Source organism: Cariama cristata, unplaced genomic scaffold, assembly GCF_000690535.1.
Source record: "Cariama cristata isolate BGI_N322 unplaced genomic scaffold, ASM69053v1 scaffold23726, whole genome shotgun sequence".
Taxonomy (NCBI): Eukaryota; Metazoa; Chordata; class Aves; order Cariamiformes; family Cariamidae; genus Cariama; species Cariama cristata.
In genome coordinates this window covers 1970-29883 of record NW_009621934.1, presented here as the reverse complement: position 1 = coordinate 29883, position 27914 = coordinate 1970, and the positions used below count along the sequence as shown (strand labels likewise).

At 38.5% G+C, this 27914-nt stretch overlaps 1 protein-coding gene across 1 annotated transcript in view; it reads left to right on the top strand.

Moving 5' to 3' along the window:
* Window positions 1-23500, top strand: part of FAM196A (family with sequence similarity 196, member A) — a 31808-nt gene extending 8308 nt beyond the window's left edge. Inside the window, 2 exon segments of the mRNA XM_009702169.1 lie at window positions 12384-12455; window positions 23317-23500. Coding sequence (XP_009700471.1) covers window positions 12384-12455; window positions 23317-23500 — 256 coding nt within the window.
* Window positions 23501-27914: the final 4414 nt, after the last annotated feature.

Sequence of the window (27914 nt, the reverse complement as noted above, 5' to 3'; positions counted from 1 at the left end):
GTTCAGCAGCCCTCCAGGCTTTGAAGTGAAATCAAGGTTCAAGATTTTTCCGTCAGATTGGCTGCAGTGACACAAAGGCCAATAAAAGCAAATTTCCACAATTCAAATCTGGAAACACAGGTGAAGGCTTACAATGAACAATTTAAAAAAAAAAAAAAAGTGTAAGCAGACTACGTTCTTGCTAAATATATCCATACGAATTACAGCGGATCGTAAGGGAAGCTTTTCGAACTGTCACCAAGCTGTCCAAATTACATACCTGCAAGGAGAGTTTTTCTGCTAAATCAGTCTTTTAAAGAGGATGTTATTTAGGTACTGAATTACCAGTTTTCATTTTACACAATTAGAATAATCCTTTAATAACAGCATTTTGACTGTCGGTATTATTAGAATCCAAAAAGACAGAGCAATAAGCCAGGTACCTATCCAGTCATGTAAAAATGAGACAAAATGAGCTTTATTGTGTCAAATTTCTCACTGCTGTTCATTCGCCAAGAGATTAATCCCCAGATTTCTAATTTACACCTACTTCTGAGCCCCCGTGCTTACACAAAGATATACTTATTTCTTATCCTGGCTAGGGAAAAATGGATTTTTGACTGGACTATTTTAGTAAAAAGACTGAAGAGGGGCGTTTTGGTTTTGTTTGTCTGAAGAGAGGGGTCTTGTTTTTAAATTGTTGAGGCTCCCGGCTACCCCAGGTTCCAGAATTAAGACATAAACACGCAGTTCAGTCTTAAGAAAGCTCCTGTGCAAGACATTCAGGGAACTGAGGGTAAACAAGCATCGGAGACGATGAAGAGTTCAGCTGGATTCAGGTATCTGTGGACTGTTTCAGTAACTGGAGGAAAACATTTTTGAAGCGAGGAGCTCCTAGGCATGTGTCTGTCCATCCTCCCTGCATGCCACCTCTGTGTCACTGCTGGCTTCTTTAATTACAGCTCCAGGAACTGTTCTCAGCTCAGACCTTGAAAAAACTAAGCTGGTCTACGCTGTTTCAGAGATCTTAATAGCTTCATTTTGAGCTTTGCAAATACAGAGGAATTTTGAAGATGGATGAGTAAATAGATAACCAAGTTTAGATATGCAGAGCAATCCAACACAGGGGCATGGGCACGTATTCCCTGTCTGCAGTCAGCATTAGGTTACTCTTCCCTGTCACTGAACCATTTTTTCCACGTTATAAGCAAGCACTTAGAAAAGCAGCAGTTTAATAGAATGCTTAAGTGAAACTGAAACAATTCTGAGCTTTTTGTGACAGTTTATTGTGATGGTTTGGTTTTGCATGTCATGGAGCAGCAGCATAAGGATCAGCTCTGTTACAGGTCAACCAAGAAGGAAAACTGCCATTTAAAGGGAGGTTGGAAATCTCTCCAAACATGCCCCACTGTGCTTAGCCCTCTTTTACTGGTAAGATGATGCATGAACTTGCTGCATGAACAAACCAGGAGAGGACAGACAGCACTGTATTGGTATACTACCACTTTTTTTCTCTTGGTTCCAATATCCTGAGAAGACGCGATAGAAGCTGAGTGTGGTCTAGTAATTCATCAGCATGAGAGACTGGATTGTAGAGATGAGCAGAGGTATTTTGACATTAACAAGGCAATTTACACTCCGGAATAGTTCAGCCTGGCATGACTTCGGTCATTTCTTTGGTAAATGCGAGGAGATTTGTTTACTTCATTGTCATCCATGCAAGCTCAGAAAAAATTCCCAGGGATTGGACCTTTCTGAGCATCTGTGTACAAAGCTCAAGCAAATGCCAAACTGCTGCTTTACAAGATTCTCCCGTACTGCAGTAAAATCTCAAACTACTATTATTTAAGGAAATGAAAAAATAGAAAGCACTGAGATGTGCAAAGAGTTATTCAAGCTGCAACAGAAACTTCTAGGGTCCTTCCTCCTGTTTTTTTTTTCTCCATACAGTTCCCCATCCTTCTTGTAAGTACCACACGATCAGCAAGATCAGTGGCCAGCAATCATACTCGATGTTCTTGGGTTTATGTTACTGTGTGATATTTAGAATTCTAAACAAGCTCTTTGGTTTGCATATAGTATAGCTGATGTAGTTGTTATTGTAAGCTGGTATAGGCTTATATATATAATGCATACAGAGTATTCGAGCTTGCACTGAAATCTCAGTCACTTTGAAATTATAAAAAAATACCACAGACTACTTATTTCTCCTATATTCCCTCCTTGATAGAAGCAATGCCTGCTAGCAGCCTTCTTAATTTAAAAGTCCAAGTCAAGCAAAATCCAAGGTGTTGTGTTTTAATACAGTTATTCACCTCTAAACAGGCTATTAGTTCATGCCTATGAAATACCCTTTGGTCTGATCGGTTGAGAGGATTTCATTCACATTAAACCTGTGCAGTTAAGAATCTCTGTGCTGTGGCTGACAAAGGGCTATTAGCCACAGTGCAGGGAGCTGAATAATCATTCGGTAGTTGAGAAACCGTTCAGCTCAGGGTAGGAGCTACAGGCAGGTGTGAGGGCACGACCTGCAGGCAGGGATTTTTGCCTGACAACTACACCACTGAACGCATTGCCCCAGCTAGTCCCAAAAATTACAAGCAGAAGAAATTAATTTTAAACTTAGGTGGATTTGGGGGTGGAGGAGCAGTGGGAACTCAGAAGAGGAACATTAACAAGCTCTGAAGCTGCAGTAAAAGGACGGGTGCAGCAGAGCTGATGATGAGCTGTGGGTTCAGAAGTCTCAGGGCATCCGAGTAACGATGCTCTGAAGTCAGGACCGAATCACAGCAGGGAGATTCAGAGTGCAGGGGGTAAAGAGACGGACCTCATCGTAGCGTAACTGCTGCAGCGTGCTCCCCGATAACCCACTGGAAGTGTTTGGCCCAAGAACTATACGCTGGCAATACAGTTGCTACTCAGCTAGAGCAAACAAATTCCCTGAATTATTAATAATACAAAGAGTTGACATTTTAATTATCCTCCTGATTTTTCTGATGAGACAACAGAGGCACAAATATTCAAGAGAGATGCTAGACCTTGTATGCACCTAACTCCTGTAAGATTTTGTGATTTCACTTGAAATACACTTTAAGTCTGTCCATTCTCAGTGGGTTTTTTTAAAATCACTAGACAGCCCTATTAAAATATGTATTTTTTTATTTTTTTTTAAATACACTTCACTCCCTGACTAACCAGAGTGTAATATAAAATGTATATACGGGGTGAAAGCACTTGAATTGCTGTCTTGGGAGTCATGCCATACGCCCACAGTGCAAATACCTCAAAAAGAAAATTAGTCATCTGCTTCCAACTGCCAGGATTCAGTAAAAGACAACAAACTACTGTATTGGAAACAGTCTGAAAAATCTCACCATTGAGCTTCTGTACATTTCAAAGTATTTTCAGAAACCAAATTAATAACATCAGCCCTGTAATAACAAGACAGATAGGAAAAAGTGGAAAAAAGATTCTGATATTATTTTAGAGCATCAGAGGATTCCTGCTTTCATCCTCTGACATCCGCTTAAAAAAAAACAACTTTCAAAATGAGTTAGTGAATTTGTGCAGTGTTTCTTTTGCCTTTTTTTTTTTTGTGCGTGTTAAAACGTACTTGCATGCAGCATGACAATTAGGGTCTTCCCCACTATTTTGATGGCCACAGTGACTGGTCAGTACAGACTGATCCTTGGACTCTCCAACCATGCCACTCCATGCTCCTGGACTCTCATTTTCCTGAGAGAGGCAAACTCCATTCATTCAGGTTCAGTTAATCCTCACATAGTAACTGCTTGAAGAAAACCTCCCTAGTGATGCTGACCGTCAGGGATCTAAGCTAAGAAGGAAAGGATAACGTTGTGTCCAAGTACCCAACACCTCTGGCATTGTGACATTCAGATCAGGGGCACGTAGCTGGTATCGCTTAGACCTGCGTGGCTCTCAGTGAGTACTTCCCAGCTCCCAACATACTCCAGAAGCAAACCAGCCTGTGCTCGAGCGCTGTACCATAGGAGTTCTACACGTGTGCTCCAGCGCACAGGCACTGAGCTTTGCTGCAGCTGCTAAACATGCTGATGGTTCCCAGAAAAGCTGTGCTGGTAACTTCAGACCAGCATGGGAAGGAACCACCATGATGGCAAAGCCCGACTACAAGTCCGTGTGACTTTGCTAAGAAAGTTGGGCAGCAGCTTCCCAGCGGGTGGATCTGTCAGTGCTGGAGGTATGAGAGAGCTCCACAGTCCTGCTCGGGTCTCTGCAAAGACCTACGGAGCAGTAACAAAGAGTTGGCTTCTACTCCTAATTGTAACACAACCAAGCTATCGCAAATATAATTAAACTTAACGCAAGACAGCCTCACCTGATGCAGGGCACAGTGAAGCACCTCTTTCTCTAGCTGCTCTGAGTAGTCTAAGGACATGCACACTGCTGGTGGAGCCACCCCATGCTTTGTCGCACAAAGGGGAACAGAACCTCTCCAACACAAGGAAGGGATCCATGTTTACTGGGAGACACATCACGGATGCTCCCAGGGCTTGTACTGGAGAACCCAATAAACAATGCCAACCAACAACAGGGAAAAAAGAAAAATCTTTCTGTGAAAGCCAAGGAGAAAAAATAAAACAAAAACCAAAACCCACCAAAACTCAACATACCTCTGAAAAGCAGGCAACAGTTCAATGTTTGCATCCAGCTGTAGACATCAAACAAAAAAAGCCTGAAGATAATTGCTCAAAGCACAACACTGTTCTTGATTTTTATCAGGCTGTACCCCTATCATCTAGAAATGAGAACTGCTAGTTGGTAATTACGAATGTAATGAAAACACAGCAGCAGTAAGGGCAAAACAATTTTTCTACTCGTCTGCTGGGCAAGTGATTTTTTAGAACACCTTTATATGAGCCAAAGGCTGAGCCGAGATATTTATACCTGTACATACCTGCTGGTTTGATGGCAGAGTATAAGTTCTTAAGGGAACCCGAGGCAGACATTCATCCAACAGAAACATGATTTTGCTGATACAAATGTGTTTGTATGAGGCTTTCCATTGAGCTAGAATAGCAAATCTTTCCTAGGTTAGGCTAAGCCTATACAGCTAAGCAGGATTTATTTTAACCTGCAAAACATATACAAGTGATTTTCCTGCCGTTTACATAGCTAAAACATGACTTATTCAAGACATAAGGACAACTAAAACACACATGACGTAGTGAAGTCATCTTATTCTGCCAAAGGCAAATTATGTTAATAGTAAGTATGGATAATTTTCTCTTGAAGCATAGTTATTAGCGATATTAGCTCTGTAATACTTTACAGTAGGAAACAAAGGTTTTGAGAAAGTTCTCCACCAGACTATTTATTTCTACACCATTATTCTGTAAAGACAGATAACATTAGCGTGTTTAACTAGCTATGCTATAAATAGTCCCAGCAGGCCTAGGCCATGCATGGAAATATAATACCCATTTATACAAAGACTTAAGGAGAACCATGCCTACACTTCCTCAGCTATTCAGCGTGGCTGGAACTGTCACTTCAAAACCACTTCAAAGGCCCACTGCTGCCTTAAGATAATTTGTTTCACCATATTTTAATAAAGCATCAACAACAAAAAAAATTCTTGAAGTCTGTTTATCCTCCTTGTTGGTGGCAACAGATCAGCAGCGTGATAACCATCAGTATCACCTAAAGAGCATACCCATCAGAGCATAAACACGCTCTGAAGCACAGCCACTGTTGTAAAATGGTGCCATTAAGTAACTCAATTAATATGAAGTATTCCCTACATCCCAGCAGATAAGGGAGGACATCCAGATATAACACATCTATCCTTCCAAATCACTTTATAAGGTTTTCTTTCTTTGTTTTTAATAGATGTCCACGATACTTGAATTCCTGCCTCTTCACTAGTTACCTACGGAACAATAGAAAAAAAATCAGCATATACAGATCTAAGCTTCCCTCTCTCAGCTCAGTGAGGTCTCTAATTTATACCAGAAAAAAAAAATACTCAAATGCAAAGATTTTGATGTTACATTTGGTATTTTCAAGAAAAGCCTCAAGCAGGTGCACAAATTCTGCATTTCACAGGGATTTAGAAGGTGTAATTCCCTTAGGCTGCTCTGCAAATTGCAGCCTATTATTAGTTACTGCCAGTCCATGTCAGCAAAATGGTTGCTCTTCATTAAAATATTTTAAGACTTGGAAGTGTTAATTGAGGTTAAGCTCAGGTTGTACCAAGAATGCTAAAAGAAATGCAATAAAAGGAAAGCCTCCTGAAAACAATATGCAATGAAGATAGCAAGCATACATGAAAAACTGAGTATGGAGGTGAGATACCCTTCCCAAGGTGACACAGGCAATCAGATGCAGCCATAGCAATACAACTCACCTATAGCCATCCCTTCTCCAGAACCTGCCCATACAGCACCACCTAATACGTAAGACTAACCTGTGTCCATCCACATGAAAACAGAAAATAACAAGATGTAAGGTATCAAAGAACGAGGCTACTGGAGTAGTGACTTCTTGTTAGTGTATACCAAAACACGTTAGATGCTAAAGTAGTATGAAACACCGTAATAATATGAATACCAGGGAAGCTGATTAAACATTCCAGTATATGCATTCTGTTCCCTTCTTGCAGATCAGCCTGCATCCCATCGAACCAGGAATGAACAGTGCCATGTTTAACTTTGTTATATCGATAGGATTAAAAAAAAAAAAAAAAAAAAAAAGAAAAGTTTTTTTTTTTTTTTGTTTTTGGAAAAAAAAAATCATAATGTAGTACAGGTGCTAGCTGATTCCCAAGAAAGCAACCTAATTAAACCAAAAGACTTCCTTCAGCATCCACAAGATAAATATTTTTTCCAAATATAAACTAAAACATCCTTATTACTATGGTCGCTGAGGCAAAAATGGGGAGTGGCTGATTGGTAGGAGAAGAGGCGAGATTTGGTGGGGTCTTAGTCATGGAAGTCAGAAGTAGATGTCAAGAATGAACTTGTGTTAGAAAGCAAAGATGCCAAGTGCTGCCCTCTGACCGCACCTCACATCTCAATACTCACAGATCCATCCTGTATGACACAGGCCTTTACCCTCCCCTTTCAGGATCAATCCACCTTTCCTGGCCATGGTGCACAACCGCTTGGCTGCCATTTTTACAAACACAAAGGCAAGAATGACTTTTTTTCCAAATTCCAAATGCTGCGTATTTTAGGAGACCTGAAGCGAGCAGTCCAGACTGCAGCACCAACGTGCGAAACTCTGCATGGAAGAGCCCGCAGGAGCACCCAAAAGATCACACCACGCCAGCAGAGCCAGGATGAGGCCAGGAGACACAGACGACTACCAGAAGGGCAAAATCAACAACCTCCCGTTCAACATTCACAATTTTTGGTCGCACCTTGGTACCATAAACGTAACTAGATCTCCACGTTAAGGCTGATGGATTTTCTTCTTCCCAAGAGTGAGCAGGCATTACAGGCACATCCACGCACCAAAGCGGCAGCAGAGCAAAGCAGAGATGCCCCACACCAGCTTACACACCAAACGGGTCAGCACAACCTCGTGGTGATCGAGTTTAACCTTCTTGCAGAATGGATGAAAAAATGGAGAGACTAAAGCAAGTTATAAAATGTAATACTTCTTATACTTAAACCAATGAGGTATTCCCAAAATCAAGATTTTAAGATTGGTAAAATGAGCTGCAAGGCTTAGTGCTGAGATTATTTTTATGTGAAGTTCATGGCCCACGGGAGTCGCAGCTTGGGTGGAACTCCTGGCTCCCAGGCAACTCACTCCACTCAGTACAAAGTGAAACACTCCACTCCGGATCTAACACAGACCAACTTTTTTCTCTAAAAAGAAAACAAATTTTCTGTGGGAATCTTTATTTTGTGAAAAACTTCACATTTTACAGTTTTTTTTCTTACCGAAAACAACAACTGGTTTACCAATGAAGAAAAAAAAGTTCTTGGTCTCCAGCCTGAGCTCTACTACACTGGAATACCCTTAAATTTTTTTTCAAGGGGAAGGAAAAAAGTAGCTTATTCAAAAATACTCCATCTCAGAAGAAAAGCATAATCACCCAGAACTCTGCTGTCCTGGAACTTGGTATCCAGACTGTGCTCACAGACTGGTTCTAGCAGTTAACACTGATAGGAAGCTCTATTTTTCAGTAAGTCTGCAGTGCAAATCAACTCCATCGCCTACGATTTACATGGAAACGTGATGCCAATAGTAAAATCTCTGCTAGCATGAAGTAGATGAATTCCATGCAAGCATTTATGTAGATAATTATACGAAAACAAGAAAGTGAAAGTCCAAAGCCCTGGGGTATCAACAACAGAATTCTTTCATGAAGAGTTTAATTTATATAGAAATAATTTAATTTATACTGTACTAACACTCACATAACACAGTCCTGGCTAAAGAGCTATCAAACTGCCTTACGGAAACCAAACACTGTGACACCATGTAGTGTTCTTGGGGCTTACAAAGAAGTCTAACTAATAGGATGGTTCAGAGGAGACAACGTTACTAAATCCATAGTTTGATAAGAAAATAATCTCTGAAAAGCTATAAATATTCAATAAGGAAAATGATGCTTTAAGAAAAGTTCATCCTAAATTACATCCGACTAGAAAAAAAATGTATCACTGTAAACAGCAGAGCCTGTGAATGACAGTGACGCTAAAACCAACCAGTGCTGAATGTGTCAGTTGAGAAAGCAGAATCTCAAACTGATCATCCAAAACTGATACAATTTTAAAATATTTATATCAAAGGACCGTTTTCATCAGCTTAACGAGTCTGCCTTATACCATTAACTACGAAATACGGTTTTACGTATTTGAAAGTCTGGAATTATTTTGCATTCAAACATCATCATATATTTTAGAAACTAATTTAAGTAAAACACTGAAAACTCAATTTTTAGGAAGACAGCTTATTAACCTAAGTTTATCTGATACACTATTTTTAATGTGATACCAAAACCACTGCAAGTTATGGAAGCAAGCCTATAGTTCATGACTGAACTGGTACATCCACAGTAAGACCAAAGAGAGTATGGTTTTTGCTAAGTAACCAGCCTACCAGCGTTCAGTGAGTTTATCCCAACTAAAATATTATTTTCTTAAGATAGGCATGGTGCTGCTGGAAATTGGTTGGTAAACCATCACTGTAACTCAGATAGTGACCATATCCATGCGTCTGTTTTATGGGTGTGAGCATACAGGGAAAGTAAGGATTCAGAGACATACCTGTACGAGTTTTCATACTGCAATATGTTTATTTGGGTGTTTAATCCCATATGACTTCTTGCTGAAGAGTTTCTAAATTCTGCGCCAGATTGCTGGGCTATGGCTGGGATATGCCACCGCTACAGATTTGTCCTGGGAGCTCCGGTTTATCCCTGTTCTTCTCCTCTCACGGCTTTCGGCACGCACAGGAGTATTCCTAACACTCCCTTCTCTTTCAAACAAAAAGTTCTCACCTTTTCTCAGTCCCACAGTGAAAGCCATGGTTCTCCCAACACCCCAATTAGGGAGAAAAAGAAAACTAAAGACCTGTCAAGATTCACTGTAAACAGATGACCTGACCACCTTGCTTTTACAACTGCCGCCAGAAACCTTGCTCTTTTTGAGCAAATCCCTCAGAGCACCAGGTACGTCTCTAAAATACAACCAACCGTTGTCCCAAGGAACTCTACAAGTAAGATGTCACCGTTACTCTTTGTCACGGGGCTCATCTCACAAGAATCCAGCATCACAGGGACAGGTATTAGCAGAGTAAGTGACCTGGATACTACAGTTTGCTTTTGTAAACACTGGACTTTGGAAAACTTCAGAAAAAAAACCCCTTATTATTAAACTATTTCTTAAACAGGAGAGCAGAGAGGCCAGACGTGAACGGCATAAACCCTGCAGCAGTGTGCACAAACAGGAGCGACTGGCAGAGAGAGGGAGGTTGTTAGTCTACGAGCCAGATGATTAATGGATTTGAATGGTAGTTTGTAGGCGTACAAAGATGAATGAAAGCGTCCCAACTGGAAACTAACAGGGAAAAAAAAAACCCACAACCTTAACTTGGCACTCAATGCAGTGTGTTTATGCCTTCACCTATAAAGAGGCACTCAGACAACTGCGCTGTGTTCCTCTGAAGGCAATTGCTAACTACCCTTTATGTCCTCAGTAAATAAAGGTCTTCATCAACTGATCTGTAAACTTTAAATGTTGTATCTTTAGTAACAGGTTTTAGTATTTGATCAATAACTTGGACATTTTACACGTCCAAGTTTAATAGTGTGGTGACAATTTGAATGTCAACTTCCAAAAAGATTTTAAAAGGGGAAATGAGAAACAGATACTACTTCACCCCTCTTAGAGAGCACAAGAAGTAAGTATAATCAACTATAAACCAGTACTGGGTTTTTCCCATAAAGAATAGTACATAATAAAGAAATTTTGCTTTGTAGTTGTTCTTTTTTGCACATCTGGCTTTCCTGTTGTATTAAAATTTAGCAATCTAGGTCATTTGAGTATGTTCCTCTGAATAAAAAGTATTTTTGAGGCTGCAGACTTATTACTTGATATCAAGTTTCAAATCCATAGTGTTCCAAGCCCTCTTCAAATAGCAAACAACTAGAACAGCAAGAACTCTACCTTCTATACTGCTTTCAGAAGGAAAAAAAAAAAAAGTCTTTTATAATAAAGAAGTAGATTTATCCCATTATGAACTGTCGGTGCTACCACTGTGCCAAGGAGCTGTATTCACTAGCCCAGAGCACTTTGCCATGACACTACCCCGAACGATTGATAATCAAAGTAACGAGAGTGGAAGTAGAAATGTCACCGGTGAAGACAAGTTTGGCCTAACAAACTTCAGGTTCACTCTCTGCCTTCAAGTTCACACCAGTAAATTTCCTTCTCAAAGGTGTAAGCTTATAAAACATATATTGCTAAGTTCATTACAAAACTTTTAAACCAATATTCAAACCTTTAAAATGGTAAAGAAAAGTGACATAGGACCAGATGATCATTTTCTAAGATAAATACGTAGCCTGTGGCATTTAAGAAATGCTGATTTTCCATTTTGTGGACAGGCACATTAAGCAGTTTGTGTGTAATTTCCCATTAATACTTTATATTATATAGGTTTGATATTTTGTCACATAAAAATTAAGTCAACTTTTTTGCCCGTGTTGGATTTTTCATTATGGTTACTTCTCAGGGAAGCAGAGAAAGAGGTGCTCTGTCCCCACAGCAAGGGCAGCTAAGGGCAGGGAAGGGGCAGAGATGCCCCTGTTAAGCAAAGCCAGAACCGAATCCTTTGAGGTCAATGAGTTGAACTGTTTGGGTAAGGAAGGTTCCAGGCTTCAGGGTTAGAACCTGACTTCAGAAGCATTCCCTTAAATAATCCTGACCAGATCGATTTTCCACGTCTTCCAGGTTCCACAGATGAGGCATTTCCCCATTGCTTTCAAAAACAACTATGAAGAAACTTTGCAGATACTAGTCTGAATTTAACACAAACTGAAAATAACTTTAAAAGATTCCAAGTTTGTGATTTTACGAAAAAATGGAAGTAAGTACTAATACATACATACTGACTTAGGAATTTTCATTTTCAACTCCTTTGCATGCAAGAACATTTGTGTTGATAGGTAGGCAATTGTGTTCTTTTTAATGTAATATATTTATTTTAATGAAATTTCTATCTACAAAAAAGTACTTGCATACCTCAAAATACCCTTTTTAATTCAAATTGACCAAGTCAGAGTTAATACATAGGTAAATTAAGAGACACTGCTGTAACAGACTTCAAACCAAAGTGTGACAAAAGACTAGCTGTAGGCTAGGTGAGTACAGGAAATGTTATTTAAATGAGGCACAGAATTTCTAAATAGATACCATTTTACAGTTCTATACATCCACCAGTAACTAGGAAAAGCCTCATGTATTTGAGAAACCAGAAAAAAAAAACAAACACCACAGCAAACCAGCACTGTCACCTGTGTGGAAGCTGTAAACGTGTCTGTTTACAGTGATGGTTCATCACTTCGGTACACAGAAGCTTTATGCGAAAAGAGGTTCACATTAACTTGGATTTTCATGTTGTTTTCCCTTTTAATTTACAGAAATATAATGGAAATAAATCTTTTGTTTTCTCCTTGCAGTCATTAAAGACTCATTTTCCAAAATAACTTCATCTTCCCATTGTTCAGTGAAGCTGAATATGCTGATCTTCATCCTGTTTTCCTAATAGCTAGATTTTTGTATTCAATATTAAAGTTAAAAAAATATATAATCCTGAAGTTCTGATTTCTATTAAAAGAATCATAGAAGGCAAAAACATGTTAAAACAAATTACTTTTTAATGACCTCGTGTTCTTGTCTTTGTAGGCTTTCATATCGGACTGGTCAAGACACGGCTAATTGCGACACATGCAGGAACAGTGCATGTATTATCTATAGGTAGGTTAAAAATACTAATATTCCCACTTTTCCTGAGTGAAAGTAATGATTTATTCACTAATGAAGGATCAGTTGTTAGCCTTGATTTTTCAATAACACGAAAACAGTTTAGAAACAGAACATAAATTTAACTTTGCTCAACTAGTAAAATTCAACAGACACCTGTTTCTAAGTCTAAAACTTTCAGATCAAAAATAGATAATTATGGTCAGTACTACTGCTGTAGCTCTTGGATGCGAAGTGTTACAAGGCTTCATTTTCACATCCCTAGAGATATTTAGCATTTTCTGTCCAACAAGTCAACATACTTCAAATTTATTTTTTACACCAGTAACAACTGGACTAGGGAAGTAATTTTGAGAAAGAAACTGTACAGCAAAGAGCCAGATGCAGATTCAATCTAAACAGTTTTAGCAGTAAAATGACATTACTACCCAGGCTTTTACATTAGTGAAGTTTTACAACATGCATGGCAAATGCGTCCTGCCCAACACAAACAGCACCACTAACTTCTTTAAATCAGGCATTCGCAGTCTTCATGCGACATGCAAGTGAAGACTTGCTGTAGGTGTACAAGGAGCTCCTTTAGCAGACCTGCTGTGGTTTACGGTTCTGTAAGGCCAATACAGGATTGCTCATTACTGTCAAACAGATTAAAAAAATGACAAATTGCTTAAAAGTCTCATTAAAGATTGTTTGTACCTGCTATAATCCCTCCTCCAGAAGGAAACACCCGGGATTTGCTCACCAGAAACAGATTAGGTGCAAAAGGTAAAAGGATACTGCTGCTTTTTCTCCAAAGCAGAGGTTTCGCTCCTAAAATTTATCAGCTAAGAGACCCATTTTGGCAGGTACTATATTGTAGGGAAGCAGCAACAGGCAGGCAGTGGGCATGACATGAAGCCATCATGAGCCTGACGATGTGTTTCATACTGACAACGTTAATTGTCCTCCTCCATTAGAGTCTTAAAAAAACCAACTATGTTCACGCGTTGCAGGTAAGATGAAAACAAATGCATCTCAGTATTAGAGTATTTCAGAAAATCAGGCAATACAGTACAGATGAAAATGTATGAAGATGACTATTAATTACCGTGAACATACAAACTAAAAATGAAGGTACAAATGTTGGCTAGGTCTGAAAAGCTTAGGATTTCCCCCTTCATCCTTTAATTCTCTACTCGGTCTCCGATTTAGGCAGAAGACCTGGAGCTATTTATACATTGTCTCCTAGCTGCCTAGAAGTAAAGGAAAAAAGGATGGAAACGTCAACTCCATCTTTTATACTTACCAGCTAACTAGAATAGGGAACGATGCTCTTTCATTCAGGGCAAGGAATCAATTTATTTATCTATTCGTCCTTTAGAGCAACATTTAGAAGCATATAAATGACCAAAGCCTACTGTGCCTCCCTTTTTCTGAGCTCACCCCTGTGCAATTTCTTGCTCAGGGCAGCCAGGGAAGGTACAACATTGCACATTTCTATTGGGGAAACTATTTTTGTTTCATTAGTTAAAAAAATCCAACTGGAAATTTTTTTAAATCTTGATTTCTAGTCAGCAGATTTAAAGTTAAAGAACCTTCCAGTTTCTCTCTCTTACCCTCACTGCAAATGAAATGACTCCAGAAACGCAGATTTCAAGTGCTTCCCTACCGACAGACTAACAGTGTAGCGGCAGGTCTAGCTCACCAGGATTTCCCACCAGAATAGCCATTTGGACTGAAGCTATCAATGCTGGGCATTTGCCTAAAGCAGTGTTTTCCTGGGGATGTTTTAGCAAAAAATCATCTCAGCTTTTTGACAGATTAGGAGAATATATGCTGCAGGAGAGAAGTCTAAAACCAGGAGACAGTGCAAAACAGGGGAACTATGAGAAGCCTGAATGACTAAGACAAGATAAGTAGCTAGAAGGGATAAAAGAGAAATTCACTGATAAAACTACGAAGACAGACTGCCTTGTAGGAGCTTCTGCTCCTCCACAAGTCAAATACTGCAGTACTGACCCCTCTGAAAGAACTGCAGCATTTCATTAGTAAGGATGCTAAAGCTACTCTTAAATCTAGATGCAATGATAAACGCCGCACCTTTGCAAAGGGTTTGCATGACAAACGCTGCATAGAGTTGCATGATTTCTCTTTAAGGCAGAACACCTTTTAGGAACAGAAATTAAAACAGATTAAACCGTTCAAGGTGCGCTGAAAACCTGAGTATCTTTGAGGGCACTGGGCCTTGCAAGCTGTCAGTAAAGGTAAGCGTCAGACCAGGAGGATCATCCTGTCTGACCTACTGCATGATCTACTGACTGCTTTTACAACATGCTCCTATTTTGGACCCTCCTCAATCTTGAGCTCTTTCACCCAAGTAGATAAGGGGAGACTTAAGAAAAATATAACCGATGCCCTTATGGGACGTTTCAGTAATTTAAAAAGAAAACCTTAACTGTTCCATAATTGACTTTTTTGTTAAATAGGATTCAATTTTGAACACGGTAACATTAAAAAAAAAATGTTCAGAGCTGTTTCAAACCTTTAAACTGCAGTGAAAAATAATAATAAGCATCTTAGAGGAATGATTAAGTGCCCTACTGACTACCCAACTGCATCCTGTAATTCAAGCATAGCACAGATGAGAAGTTGGAATGCAGAAACAATCAATGTAATTAAATTCTTCCTCCTCAAAATGACTTTTTAGAATATTAATACAATGTAGCACAAAAGCTAGAGACAGTGTAGAAGGCGACAAAAAAACCCCAGCTTTGTACTTTAAGAGGGCTTTAGCTGCTTTTTAGTATCCAAAATGCCGATACTGTTAGTAAACGTTCTAAGATTAGGTTTTTGAGAATACAGTTATTTTGCTTATGAAATTTAATTTTTTTGCTAAGATTCCAAATCTATTTTTATATTATTTTGTCTTTATATTGAAAAAATACATGCTACTTAGTATTAAAGAAAAAAGGAAAACCAGGTTACTTTCTCATTTTTTTTAATAAATAGGAAACTGATCAAACATTAAACATTATTAAAAAGACAATGGTCCAAAACCATAAAACCGCTTTAGAAATCAATAGGAAAAGAAATGCATCTAAATTTGATTCCTAGTTTCCCTCAAAGTTCTACTTATTTCTGCGATGAGAAATACATCCAAGAACTTGTCAGGAGCTCCAGACACAGGAGTCCCCGACGTCTTTTTCCATTGCATGAGACGAGCCACGTTAACTGCGTCCCCTTCCTGCAGCACACATCAATTCACTGCTTCCACTCCCAATTAAATACCCATTTCGTCAGTGGGCTTTAGAGGGGAAAAGGCTTGAGCCATCACCCTGACAGCTTCACCAGCCCACAGTCACTAGGATTCTGATAAGGCCAGGATCAGTTGTGCTGCGTCTTACGGAGCTCTAGGCTCAAACACAGCAGAAAAACTTTTATGGGGCAACACCATCGCTGTAGGTTTTAAAGCCCGAGTATAAAGTCCCAATCACGTAGCAGTAGTCTAAAACAGTCAGTAAAAAGCATTCAGCATCATGTCTTTATAGTAATTTCCAGATGGTATTTAAAAAAGTAGTCAAAAAATGTGATTAAGTAGTAAAAATAAACAACAATTCTATCAAATGTTAATGTGCCCAATGTTAATCTATTCCCTTAGTATCAATATCTCATAATCCAAGGTCACAAAATAGTTTCAAAATCATCTACAAACTCAAAGACAAATTTACAAACAACAAACAAACAAACTTTTACATCTGTCTTTTACAAACTAACACAGATTCACCATTGAAATATTTAAAGATAGAAAATAAGTTTTATTAGGGTATATTGTCAGGATAAAGTCAACTTAAATACTGAAGTCTAGCAAAATCTTGCTACTAAGAAGAAATTGCATTGATATGCAGAAACTGTACCAATTCTAAAATGCCTAAAACCCACGTGGACTAAAATCTTCACAGCCTGTTTTATTCTGTAATTATCTTTTAGTGGAACTGCCCTTTCTGCTCCTGTTTAAATCACCATCCCGTGTGAATTTTAATCCTTGAACAGAAATCTATATGAGAAAATGAGTCTTCTGTTCAATATTTTGTGCATTATTCTTAGGCCTTTATCATGAATTATTTCCGTGAAGGAGCATCTTGAAGAGTTCATGCTAGACTTCCCTTTAGTCAAAAAAAGTCAGAAGTACTCAATAGCTTTTACAAGGCTACTTTAGCTTCTGGAAGTAAACTTTTTATTAGATCAAATCACCAGCCAATTTCGCGTAGGGAGAACAAGCGAATCAATGCTACACTATTGTAGTTCTTTGGGGGAAAAATTACTCAAAGCTGTGTCAACCGTTAATTTGGCTACTTTTTACTCCTTTGAAATTTTGAATTACGCTGGTTTTCAGTATTCAATTTTGTCTTTGATACTGAAGTTATTCTAAGGTGTACTCCAACTATTCAACAGAAAATATATTATTAGAATCTATGAAATGTAACTCTCAATCCAACAGTGGCAAATGACACAGGTTAAAATCACGGTGATACAAGTTAACTAAGCAGCACAGAGCCCACACAGGAGTTCACTTGTAAATGTTTGATATAGTGATAATTATTAAAATTAATAAATACGGCAATACAAAGTGAAAATAAGACAAGTAGACATCACTCCCTAAAACAGCACCAGTATGGCAAAATCAGGTAACTAAATGATGAGAATAGTAATTTTCATCATCTTTTTATTTCCAACCCACATTAATTAATTTACATTCTTTCTTAATTTATCTCTAGACTGTAAGATGCTTAGTACTGAAATGGATCTTAATGGCTTGCTAACACTCACAACGCTTTGGATCCTAGGCATTTGTGATTTTCAGGTTGAAATAGGAAATTTAACAGATTCCTTAAAAGTGTATTAAGCTAATTTTTGAGTGGATAGCACTTAACTGGATCAGGTTCTTCCAAGACGTGGCATGTACTAATGCCATGTCATCCAATTAACGTGACCCAGAAGGAGACACTATGATATTCTTTAATTCCAGTTTCACCTAGCCTACTTAAATGCAAAGAGTTAAGCCGCTCTACAAATGCTTGCAGGACTTGGGTCTTAACATTACAAACTAGGTAATAAAACGGTAAACAGAAGGGGTGTCGACTGAAATGGGAAAGGCTCAGGTTGAGTAGAAGGAGAAAGGTTTTTCCCTTGAGACAGAAAGTAGAGGGACAGGCTGCCCAGAGCCTCTGCAGGCTTCAGCTTTGGAGGTTTCAAGAGACAACTGGGTAAGGCCCTCAGCAACCTGATCCTGAACCTGAATTATTCTAATTTGGTGATCTTACACATAACCAACATATCATTAGCATCTAATAGTCTTAAAATGATTCATTGTAATAACGTGTGACTGTTAGAAAAGAAGAAAACCCATCCGTATTTCTAAGCTTGTTGCTAGATACCCTCCCACAGTCCATATGCTTAGAACCAAATGGTTATGACTCCTCAAACTCTGTTTTCAATCCCTTCTACAGCAACAAAATTAGAAAAAGTTCACTCTACTGCCAGCATGCAAAAAATAAACTCATTAACATATATTTTCCAAATCATTAAAAAACCCCATGAAGGCAAAAATCAGAAAATCCACCACACCAATCCCTAATCCACAGTGCTAGGATTCAGAAGGTGGGATTAGCCAGAAAGAAGCAGGCTGAGCAAGTCGGCCACCTTGTGTGGTGCACCTTGTGTGGTGCAGCAAGGTGTCCAAACTGTCCACCCTGGCTCCGCGTCACCCCCGACCCTACGTACATAGTTATAACACCTCTTGAAAGCACTGGATTTCACCCGTACGCATTCTATGGCATGTGCACACACAGGCGTATTGTCCCACGCAATCCCCAAAGCACCTCTGAGATGTTCTCGGGGCCTCCGAGAATGGCTGGAGGCCAAACGAACCCTGCGTTGATCAGTGCTACTGCACCGTGAGCGCTCCGTTAGAAAATCAGGCAGTTCTGTCCTCCTCTCCCCCAGGGCTTCGGGCACCAAGCACACAGTCCTTCGCCAATGAGCACCTATTCAATGTCTTTTTCTTTTTCTTTCCTCAATACAATTCAAACTCTGCATAGAAAATAGTTTTGGTCCAAGTTTGTCCCGGGGTACTCGTTATTAGAGTATAGCTGAGTCTTCATTGTTTTCCAAACACAGTAACTCCATTTCACAAATACAAAAAGCAAAGGCTGAAGGACACAAAGCCCAAAGCAAAACAGAGAAATCTCCACAGAGGTTCCCCCTGACTTCAATTCCAAAATTAACAGTCGTGCATAAAAATAGTTTTCAAGGCAGCATTCAACTGCCCTACTGTTACCTTCTACCTTTTCGCAACACTTTGCCTCATTCGCTATAAAGCCAACGTCCATAGCACGTCAGTGGTTCTTCCTAGGGACAAGAATTAGATCATGATTCCCGTTTCAACTAGGCTCCTCAGTCAGTTTAGTGCACATCCCTGCTGTGCAATAAATAACACCAGGATCTGGGAAATGGGAAAGGAAGGGGAAAAAAAAAAATTAAACCAAACACAAAACTTCAAAAAAAATCTCATTTTGGGTTCCTTTTGCACCGGTATCAGTCGCTAACAGAAAACAAGATGACAGAAAAAGTAGGCTCAGGGTCCTCCGCTCTGGGGCTCAGGCAAGCACAGACTAACGTAACTCAGAGCTGCAATTGCACAGATTTTTCATCCGTCCTGGACTAGACCCGTCTCACTGTGAAGGAATTTCAGAGATTTTAATTACAAAGTTCTCGCCTGGGTTTAATGAGCACATCAAAATAAAATTCTCAAAGGCTTGTTATTTGATTTTATTTGGCCAAACTTTCACAGGAATGACATCTATGCAAACACTGATACACAGGCAACTGCCCTAAAACGTAAAGTCTGTTGTAAACCTTGTAAGTATATAGTTGCTTTGAGGAGAAAACACAGAAAATCAGAGTATTTATCACAGACAAAATTCTACTGGTTATACTTGTTCACAAAAAACAGCCTATCTATTTCCACTGGAGTTTCATGCACAGGAAATATTTGAAATAGGCATTGAACATGGAGAAACTCCAACTCAATGTTCCAAATTTGTCAATATTGTAGGTAAGTGAACCTTTAGTATGTCCTAACCAGATGTGTCAGGCAAATGTCTGTGACATTAGCATTAGATAATATTTAGATTTATCTCTGGGTTTTGTAGGGCTTATTCACAACTGTCAGCCTACTGAAAAATAGTATTATTTCATCTAAGGAGAAAGGCTTCTGAAGCCAGTAATTATAATCTCGATCATGTGTGATGCTAGAACATACTGTCCTCACTGATCAAGTTTATGGAGTTATCATGGCTTAGAAGAGACAAAGACAAGGTCTGAAAGTGAAAAGAACCACATGGCATGGAGAATATTTCACGAAAAGGTCATTTTGAGAGGAAACCTATAGATACTTAGGATACAAAAATAGCACTAAGCAAAACAAAATTGTCACGAGCTGTGACAGGTGGCAAAATCAAGTTCATGAATGCATGAATTGGAAAGATCTGCAGCTCTGTAACAAAAATATAAAGTAGTCATACAAATATGCAACACTTGCTGAATTTAGTAGTATTTCATACGTTAAAGACCAAAAATAAAGTCAGCTATAGCTAATTTAGAAAGATGTGTGAAAAACTACAAGTTCGAAAGGTTTTTGTCTTGTTACTGCAGCACGAACAGGTATACACTAAAACCTAAGTTTGCAAGCAAACAAATCATTTGCCTGAAAGGAGCGGTTACATTAAAAAACCTCCAAAGCTAGATAAATTGATCTTCATAAACAACAATCAATTATTCTGCAAAATTTACAGTTATAAATGCTGAAATGATATGAATGTTTTCATTCATCCTCTTTATACTCTTCAGAAGTAAAATATTTCATTTTGATGTAAATAGCTGAAAGGCAGTCTGAACTGTACTGCAAATGGTTTTATGCAGTAGAAAATGATAACAACATTTTTGTCATACAGACTAGAACTAAGATGGTTTTTCTCTTGAGGTCTATCTTTAATAGAAATTGATTATGAAAAAAATTATTCTGTTCAGCAAGGTTTTGGTTTTTTTTTAAAAAAAAATTATCTTTTACATCAATTTCAAGTAGCTCTTAAGAGAACTCCTCTGCAAGAATAACACTGGGAAAGAAGTAAAAATGAACTCTGCCAATGCCAGAGCTGAAATGCCTTTTTTTTTTTCTGAAATTTATACTGAGAAACAAATCAACTATAATATATGCCAAATTCTGCACAGATTTGCATGCCAGTTTAAATGAGACTTAGAAAGCTCTTAGAGAAGAATCTATTTCATGCCAAGATTCTCTCAGTGTTATTACTGAAAGCATTTATGTGGTGGGACACTCGCAATCAACCGATAACCCAATCTTACCACAAAATTAATGCCGCACTTATCTAACCAACTGCTTTTTGCTAGCTAAACTGCAAACAAGAACGTGTTATCACGTTGAAGATGGCATTGTTCTTTCATTAACAAGGACGGATATTAATCAGTAGGCTTGTAGTGTGCTTCTGCAGTAACAGGATACCCAACGCAGCTGTCTCCTGCAAATTCAGTATTCATAGGTATAGTTCTAGCCTATAGCTGAAATTTTAAAAATTATCTTCTTTGATTTGGAATGTCTTTTTACTGCTTAACAACATGGAAGTGGGGAAAATATTTTGAATATTTGAGCTCTTACCTAGTGTATTTCTCTCCTCCAGTATTAGAAAGGTTATCCAAATCACTGAAACACACTTTTGCTCAGAATGTGTTTAACAGTTAAACCAGGCACAGCCAGATGCAAAACCAACCAAACACCAAACCAGGCACAGCCAGATGCAAAAAAAAAAAAAAGACCTTATGCCTTTCCAGCACCCCTTTCTAGGGCTTCACTGGAAGTCCTTGTAAGCAGACTCTTCAGCTCTTCAAAAGACCAAAGTACAAAAATATCCCAGACTTCTCTTAGCATCTTTGATTCCCCCTCCTCCACCCTAAGAGGAAAATAAAATCCACCTGAATCAGCAGACGGCATTAGACGGTATTATGTGCTCAGCTTGCAAAGGCTGTGCCACTGAAGTCCACCAAAATCTCCGAGGACTTCTGTTATTCCAGCTTACTTAGAGAGCTTCCTCTGAAATGACTTCAGGTGTTTTGTACGGTATGCTTGCAGGCATTCAAGGTGGGGTGCCACTCTCCTTAAGCTAGACAGAGGTACTAGTTAACAAAATTTAAAAAAATCTCTTTTTAGATGAGCTGCAGTCGGAGCACGAGGCCTGAAAAAGTAGTCCTAACTTCTCTAGTGGTTTATGCCAAACAAGCAATGGCAGAAATAACGCAGAAAACTTATTTAATACTTTTAAATTAAAATTTAATTAAAACTAATTTAATACTTATTAAAAGTGACCTGACATCCAGGAACACTGACCTCGTATTTACGCAAGCAGAGGTAGGCAGTGCAAAGCCCAAGAAACCTCAGCAGTCGAGGTGAGAGGCCAACCTCCCACGTACCCCAACAGATGCAGTCACACACAACCTTCACCTCAGTTATTAACTGTTAGGTTTAAAGTATCAAGCAAAAGGTAGGGAAGAATTAAATTAACCCCAGTGTCTAAATTCCCTTAATTTCACCCTGTCTTCTACATTCATCCTCTGATACCCAAGTGCCACGCTGCGACGTAAGCTACAGGAGAGGATGAAAAGACTCAGTGCAGAACTTGGCCACGCGCTGCTCTACAAACGCAACTGAAACCATCAAGTTTCAGGGTCTTTCGAAGTGGCCCGGATTAACCTTTTGCTGAAGTTTATAATGTGGTTCCTTTGTTTTCTAAGGTGATGATCTGTAGCACGCTGTTGAAATAAGCGTTGTAATTTCACCTTTATTATATTTCTTAATTGCCGGCAGGATTTTGTAGCTGACACAGTGTTTAGAGTTCAGGAGGTGTATTTTAGAGCTTCAGTGTATTATTTGAATGCAAGCTTACGTTTAAATGAGTATTTCCCTTATTTCTATTAAATTTTAGTAGCAATGGAACAAGCAAGTACACGCCAGCTACCACTGAAACAGGCGCTTTCCATTTTACCTACAGATACGGTCAGCTAAATAAATGGATCTACGTCATGAGACGTTTTTGTCTCAGCAGCCGTTTACAGCAGGGGCCAAGTAGATTTTGTGTCGTTATCCTCATTAGAGGGCTAAGTTTAGATGCTGTCAGCATAGCTAAAGGGTTGCACTGTAAAAAAAAGAACTGTTTTTTTAATTTATTTTTTCCACATGGGTGTACGAGTATATACATGTGACAGTAGTTTGGTAAAATTAATCTAACTCATGGTAAAACTTGCAAGAAACAGCTACGGTAAAGAAATTGCCATGAGAGCCTTGTTGCTTATGGCCAACCCAGCAGCTTTTCTCAAAAGCACTGGGATGCACGTGCCCGGCTGCCGGCCTGACCTCCCACACTGTGCAGACAGGAGGGAGAACTCAGCCTGGGAGCCCTCCAAAAGAGCATTTCTCCACAGAGATGATGGGAAAAGTAGCATTTTGAGTTTTCAGCCACTTCACAGCACCTCTACCATAAATCTCAAGGCCCTCCTAAACAGCAGGGAGAAGTTTGCACAATCCCATTCCTATTTCTCTTTTGCAGTATGTCCTTTTTTTGACTTTCCTCTTCCTCCTCCCCCTTTCACTTTTGCTGCAAGAAATGTGGAGATCTGATTTAAATATTTATTTTGTATTTGAACTTCATAAATTAAGCACTTGTATATTGGTGTCAGATGTTGGCTTAAGTGAAATCTTTCTGTCATCATCATTAGTAACTAACTGCTTTTTTCTTCCCATTTTTAGTGTGGAATTGGATTTTAAACAGCAAGAAGATAAACTACAGCCAGTTTTGAGAAAACTTCATCCTATTGAGGAAACTCAGGTTGCACCTTTGCCTTATTCTCAGGAGAGCTACTCCTCCACTCCCAAGCAAAAATCCAAAACTGAATCAAAAAAGCATGGAAGATGGAAACTCTGGTTCCTTTAACCCAAGTCCATTACATGGAGTTCAAGGCCTTCTTTGAAAAGTATTTGGAGTTCTATCAATCATCTATGACGGGATCTTGGTAGACTGAGCAGTGTTACCGGCCAATGTAGTTCTGACCATTCTGGCAGCATTCAGTTCTCACTGTATGTACCAAAAAGGCCTTTGTACCTATAAACTAATGTCCGGAAGCAAGGCGTTAGATAATACCTTGCCAACTTTTATTTGCAGTTCACCAATGTGGGATGTAAAAGCTGAATTGAAATTTGTACCCCCCCCCCCCCCCTTAGTTCTGAAAGCGTCACATTCTAACCTGTTAAATTGTAGGCTGTCATCCTATACGCAGCTAAGTATCACTATTCTTTTAAAGCCTTTTGGGGGTTTGGTTTATTGTCTTTAAACAACAAAGAGGGATAAAAAAAAAAAAAAGCAAGCAAGCAAGCCTTATGTTTGCAATGGTCTTCAGTTTTACAAATCCATGTTGATTGGGGAGTGCAGTTTTCAGCACATATATCCTGGACAAAGCACAATTTTTCATGTGGTCCAAGACCATGAATAATCTCTAAGATGTGACTATGTGTATATTTGCCTTCATGCGATGTAGACTTCAACCAAGCTATCACATTTTGACAACGCACCATCATTCCTAATTTAGCTATGTCCTCATCACCAGACGATCAAGTGTGCTGCTCATCTTCAACGGGTGAGCGGCTGGAAACCTCCCAAAGTCAGGACAAGCCGTTAACTACATCAAGCTGACAGGGTCAAGGCTACGGGACAATCATCTGTCCTAGATCTCACTTTTAGTCTTTTGGTACCCCCAAAGGGTCCAAACGACACATTCTGGCACAGAAAAAAACAACCCCACAAACAGAACAATCAAAAGCTCTACAAACTGTTGGCCTTTGCCATAATTTAGTACCTTTTTGTAACGCAGTCTTTGGAAAACCTCTACGCTATCGCAGAAGGCACCAGAAAATGTATAGTATGCATTACGCTTTGAAACCTGTTTGGAAGGAGCAGTAATTTTAAATGCTATTTATTTACTAAGCTTCTCAGATGGGTTTCCCCACTTACTATAGTTTATATCACAATCTATTAATTGTACTCGTTAACCAACACACTTAGGGAAGAGAAGTGAATCAATTTTTTCCTATTGTTTTGTGGGTTTGCCTTTTTTTTTTTTTAAATGACACCTAAAATTTTGCTTCAAATTATAAACTGCAACTTTTTTCTTTAAGTATTTGCTACTGTCATTAAACTTGCATCTAGAATGACCATTTGTGGAAAAATTTCTCATGTTAGACATGGCCAGGGAGTGGGAATCTTGTTCTCTCTCTTTTTTTTTTTTTTTTAAAAGATTTAAGATAATTTAGTCATACAGTGTAATATGACTAACTGGTTTCCTAAGAATTGGTTTTGAAATTGCATACCCTGCAGCATCAGTAAGATACAAATTCTTCAGCCTTTAGGTGGGAGAAATGTAATCATTAGCAGAAGAGTTTGCACCTACTAAAAAATGTGACGTACTCTCATTTACACTATTTTTCCTCTTAGCTCAGCATCAAATCCATTACTTCAAGAAAACTTGAGGAAAGTAACTTGTTTTTTTTCCCCAAAGCAAAGAGCCAGAAAAGGAAGTTAAAATGGGAACAGAAATGCAGAAGATGTCTATGTCCAGCTCAAAATTAATTTCAGCATGCTTTAATGGAAAAAAGTCACCTTTGCAGTGAACTTTCAAGAGGGCTACAAGTTCTTGTACATAAGCAAACAATATCCTGAAATACTTTTGTGAAAGCTGAAGGATTAGAAAAGGTGCTCCTGTCTACCAGGAAGGAAGTGCAACCATTTCACGTGGAAAAAATGTCTTTTGTGTATTTTATATTGTTTTTAATTGAAACTATAAAACTGTTTACGAGACAGCCCACCTGATATATTTTAGAAACCCAAATCTTTCCAAACAAGAAAATGTTTGGGTTTTTTTTTCCCTAAACAGAAAGAAATATCAAACACGGACATAACAAGAAAAATACAACAATATTCAGTATTATTTTAAAACAGTGTTAATAATTAATGAACTCATCCCTGCTAACATGCCTAGTGTTTGGGGTTTTTTTAAAGAAATTAAATCGAGCATCTCTCAATGGCAATCAATTTCAAATCGTTAGTGTCACCGAATCAGCAGCTTTTCCCATAAACCTATTCTAAACGTTCTTGTGTGCAGGGACTCTGACACAAAAAAACTGAACTGTTTTTATGTGCGGTTACTGACTCATACAGAGACCAGTATTCTGTAGTAATTTAAAATGATAGAGGGAAATTCACTGGTGAAACATATAAGAGCTAAAAGTGAAAGTTCTCACGGCGTGTTCTGTACATGTCCAGGCTATTTTCTTAAGAAGTTGCAAATTTTTAATTTTTTACATTTTTTTAAAACTGGAAAAGCTAACATACATATAGTCTTGCTTAAAATTACATATCGTGTTATATCGTACCATACAATGTAATTTGTAATAAAATGTTTTTGCAAGTGTGTAAAATGTTATCATATTGTATTTACATTTAGAATCACTCAGGCTCAGGTTAGATAGACACTGAGAGAAAAACCTAATTCTTTAGAGCTTTTAGTTAAATGTGACTGACAAAGCTATTTTCACCCTAATGTAGAAGATCTTATAAAATGCAGGTATGAGGTTATAACAAAGAAAATGCATCTTTACTTTCAATGTGGCACATAACGTAGCTTTGCTGAGTTCACTGACAATACCATGCACTTTCATACACTACTTTGCTATATGCACTTCTCCCATATCATGCTTAAAAATACTTTTTAGTCAATAAATACTGCAGTGATTTTATATTACTTGCTATTTTCTGAGTCCGTATAATTTCCATTAAGCAACAGTTACATTCTTTGTTTTAGATCTATTAGAAAACACTATTCATGTGAGTATCACTTGTTTTCTTAAAGAAAAAAGAAAAAAAGTCACTGTAAAAATAGTTTAAAAATCAGGATAAACTGGAAAAATCGTGATTAAAACTGAAAAATCCTACCATCGGTACAAAGTGTTTGCTTTTTCTTGCTTAAGATGCAAAACCACCGTCTATGCCTTTAATTTCACTCGATGTTTTTAAGGTTAAGCGCTTTTTCAAAATCAAATAGGTTCATTTTTCATGAACGCTTTCAAATCAAGTACGCTGTTAGATTATACCATTTCTTTAGCATCTGTATAATAGCACGCATTATATATTACTACTGGAATTTGTTAACTGGATTGCCACTATAAATACAACTGCTATACCAACACAATTCTGTTCTAGTAGAATGAAGCAGACTGCATGAAACCATTTTTAGTATTACTTCAGCATCCATAAAATACAGCTGTGGCTTATTAAAATAATTGGAGTGCTAGAAATTTGCTGTCAATTTGTTTAGGTGAATGCAGTTTGTTCCGATAAACATTGGAAGGGCATACTCCATACTCATTCGCTGCATCGGTGATACTACCTTTTGCAACATAAAACATGGCTCGGTATTAAGTGATGGAACAAAATCATTACCATCATTCAAATACCACTTCAGTTTTTGCGAAATTAGTTTACAATACATAATTTCAAATGTTTTTTGAAAGATAAGAAAACATGCAATTCAATAAAACAAAGTTTAATTTTTTTCATTGTAGAAGTCTGGTGAAGAAAATGAGACTTTCTCACCAACATTCTGGAACCCATTAACCCTAAACTTGAATGACTTTGAGGTACAGAAAGACAATGAAGATCTAGCTTCCATTCCTAAATAACTTCAGCCCCAGAACTCTCTCCCATGACCCTCAAGAACTCCTGTTTTACTGAGACTTAGACTTGTATTTTACTGCCTTCCAGAAAGGCATCCTGCCTGGAACACACCAAGAGATGGAGAATCCACCACTGCCGTTGACCAGTCGATTATTCCACTGCTCACTTCCCCCATCCATGGCACATTCTCTGCTCTACTTTACACACCTCACCCTCCAGTGCTGTCACCAGCTCCTCCTCTTTCTTTGGACGGGTGTCATCTTCACCCGGCAGAGACTTTCCTTCACTATCACTGAGGGGCACCTCTAAATCTTCTTTCTACTCATATCTCAGATGGCTTTCACATCTCACAGCACAAATCACTTTCTCTACTTTCTGGTGATTTCTGCAGCATTTTTGGCTTCACCACATCCTTCTTTTAAAGTGTGGAGGGTGTGGAAAAAAGTGACATGGGAAATACTCCATTCATCAGTAAAGTCATAAAGTCCTCTCCTGTCCACTGCTTCCTAGTCACACATCTCAAGAGTATCTAAAATAGCATTTGTTCCCCAATCACAGCAGGTGTTCACACTGACTGTTCACCATAGACCACTACGCGTTTTTCAGAGCCACTGTTCTTAAG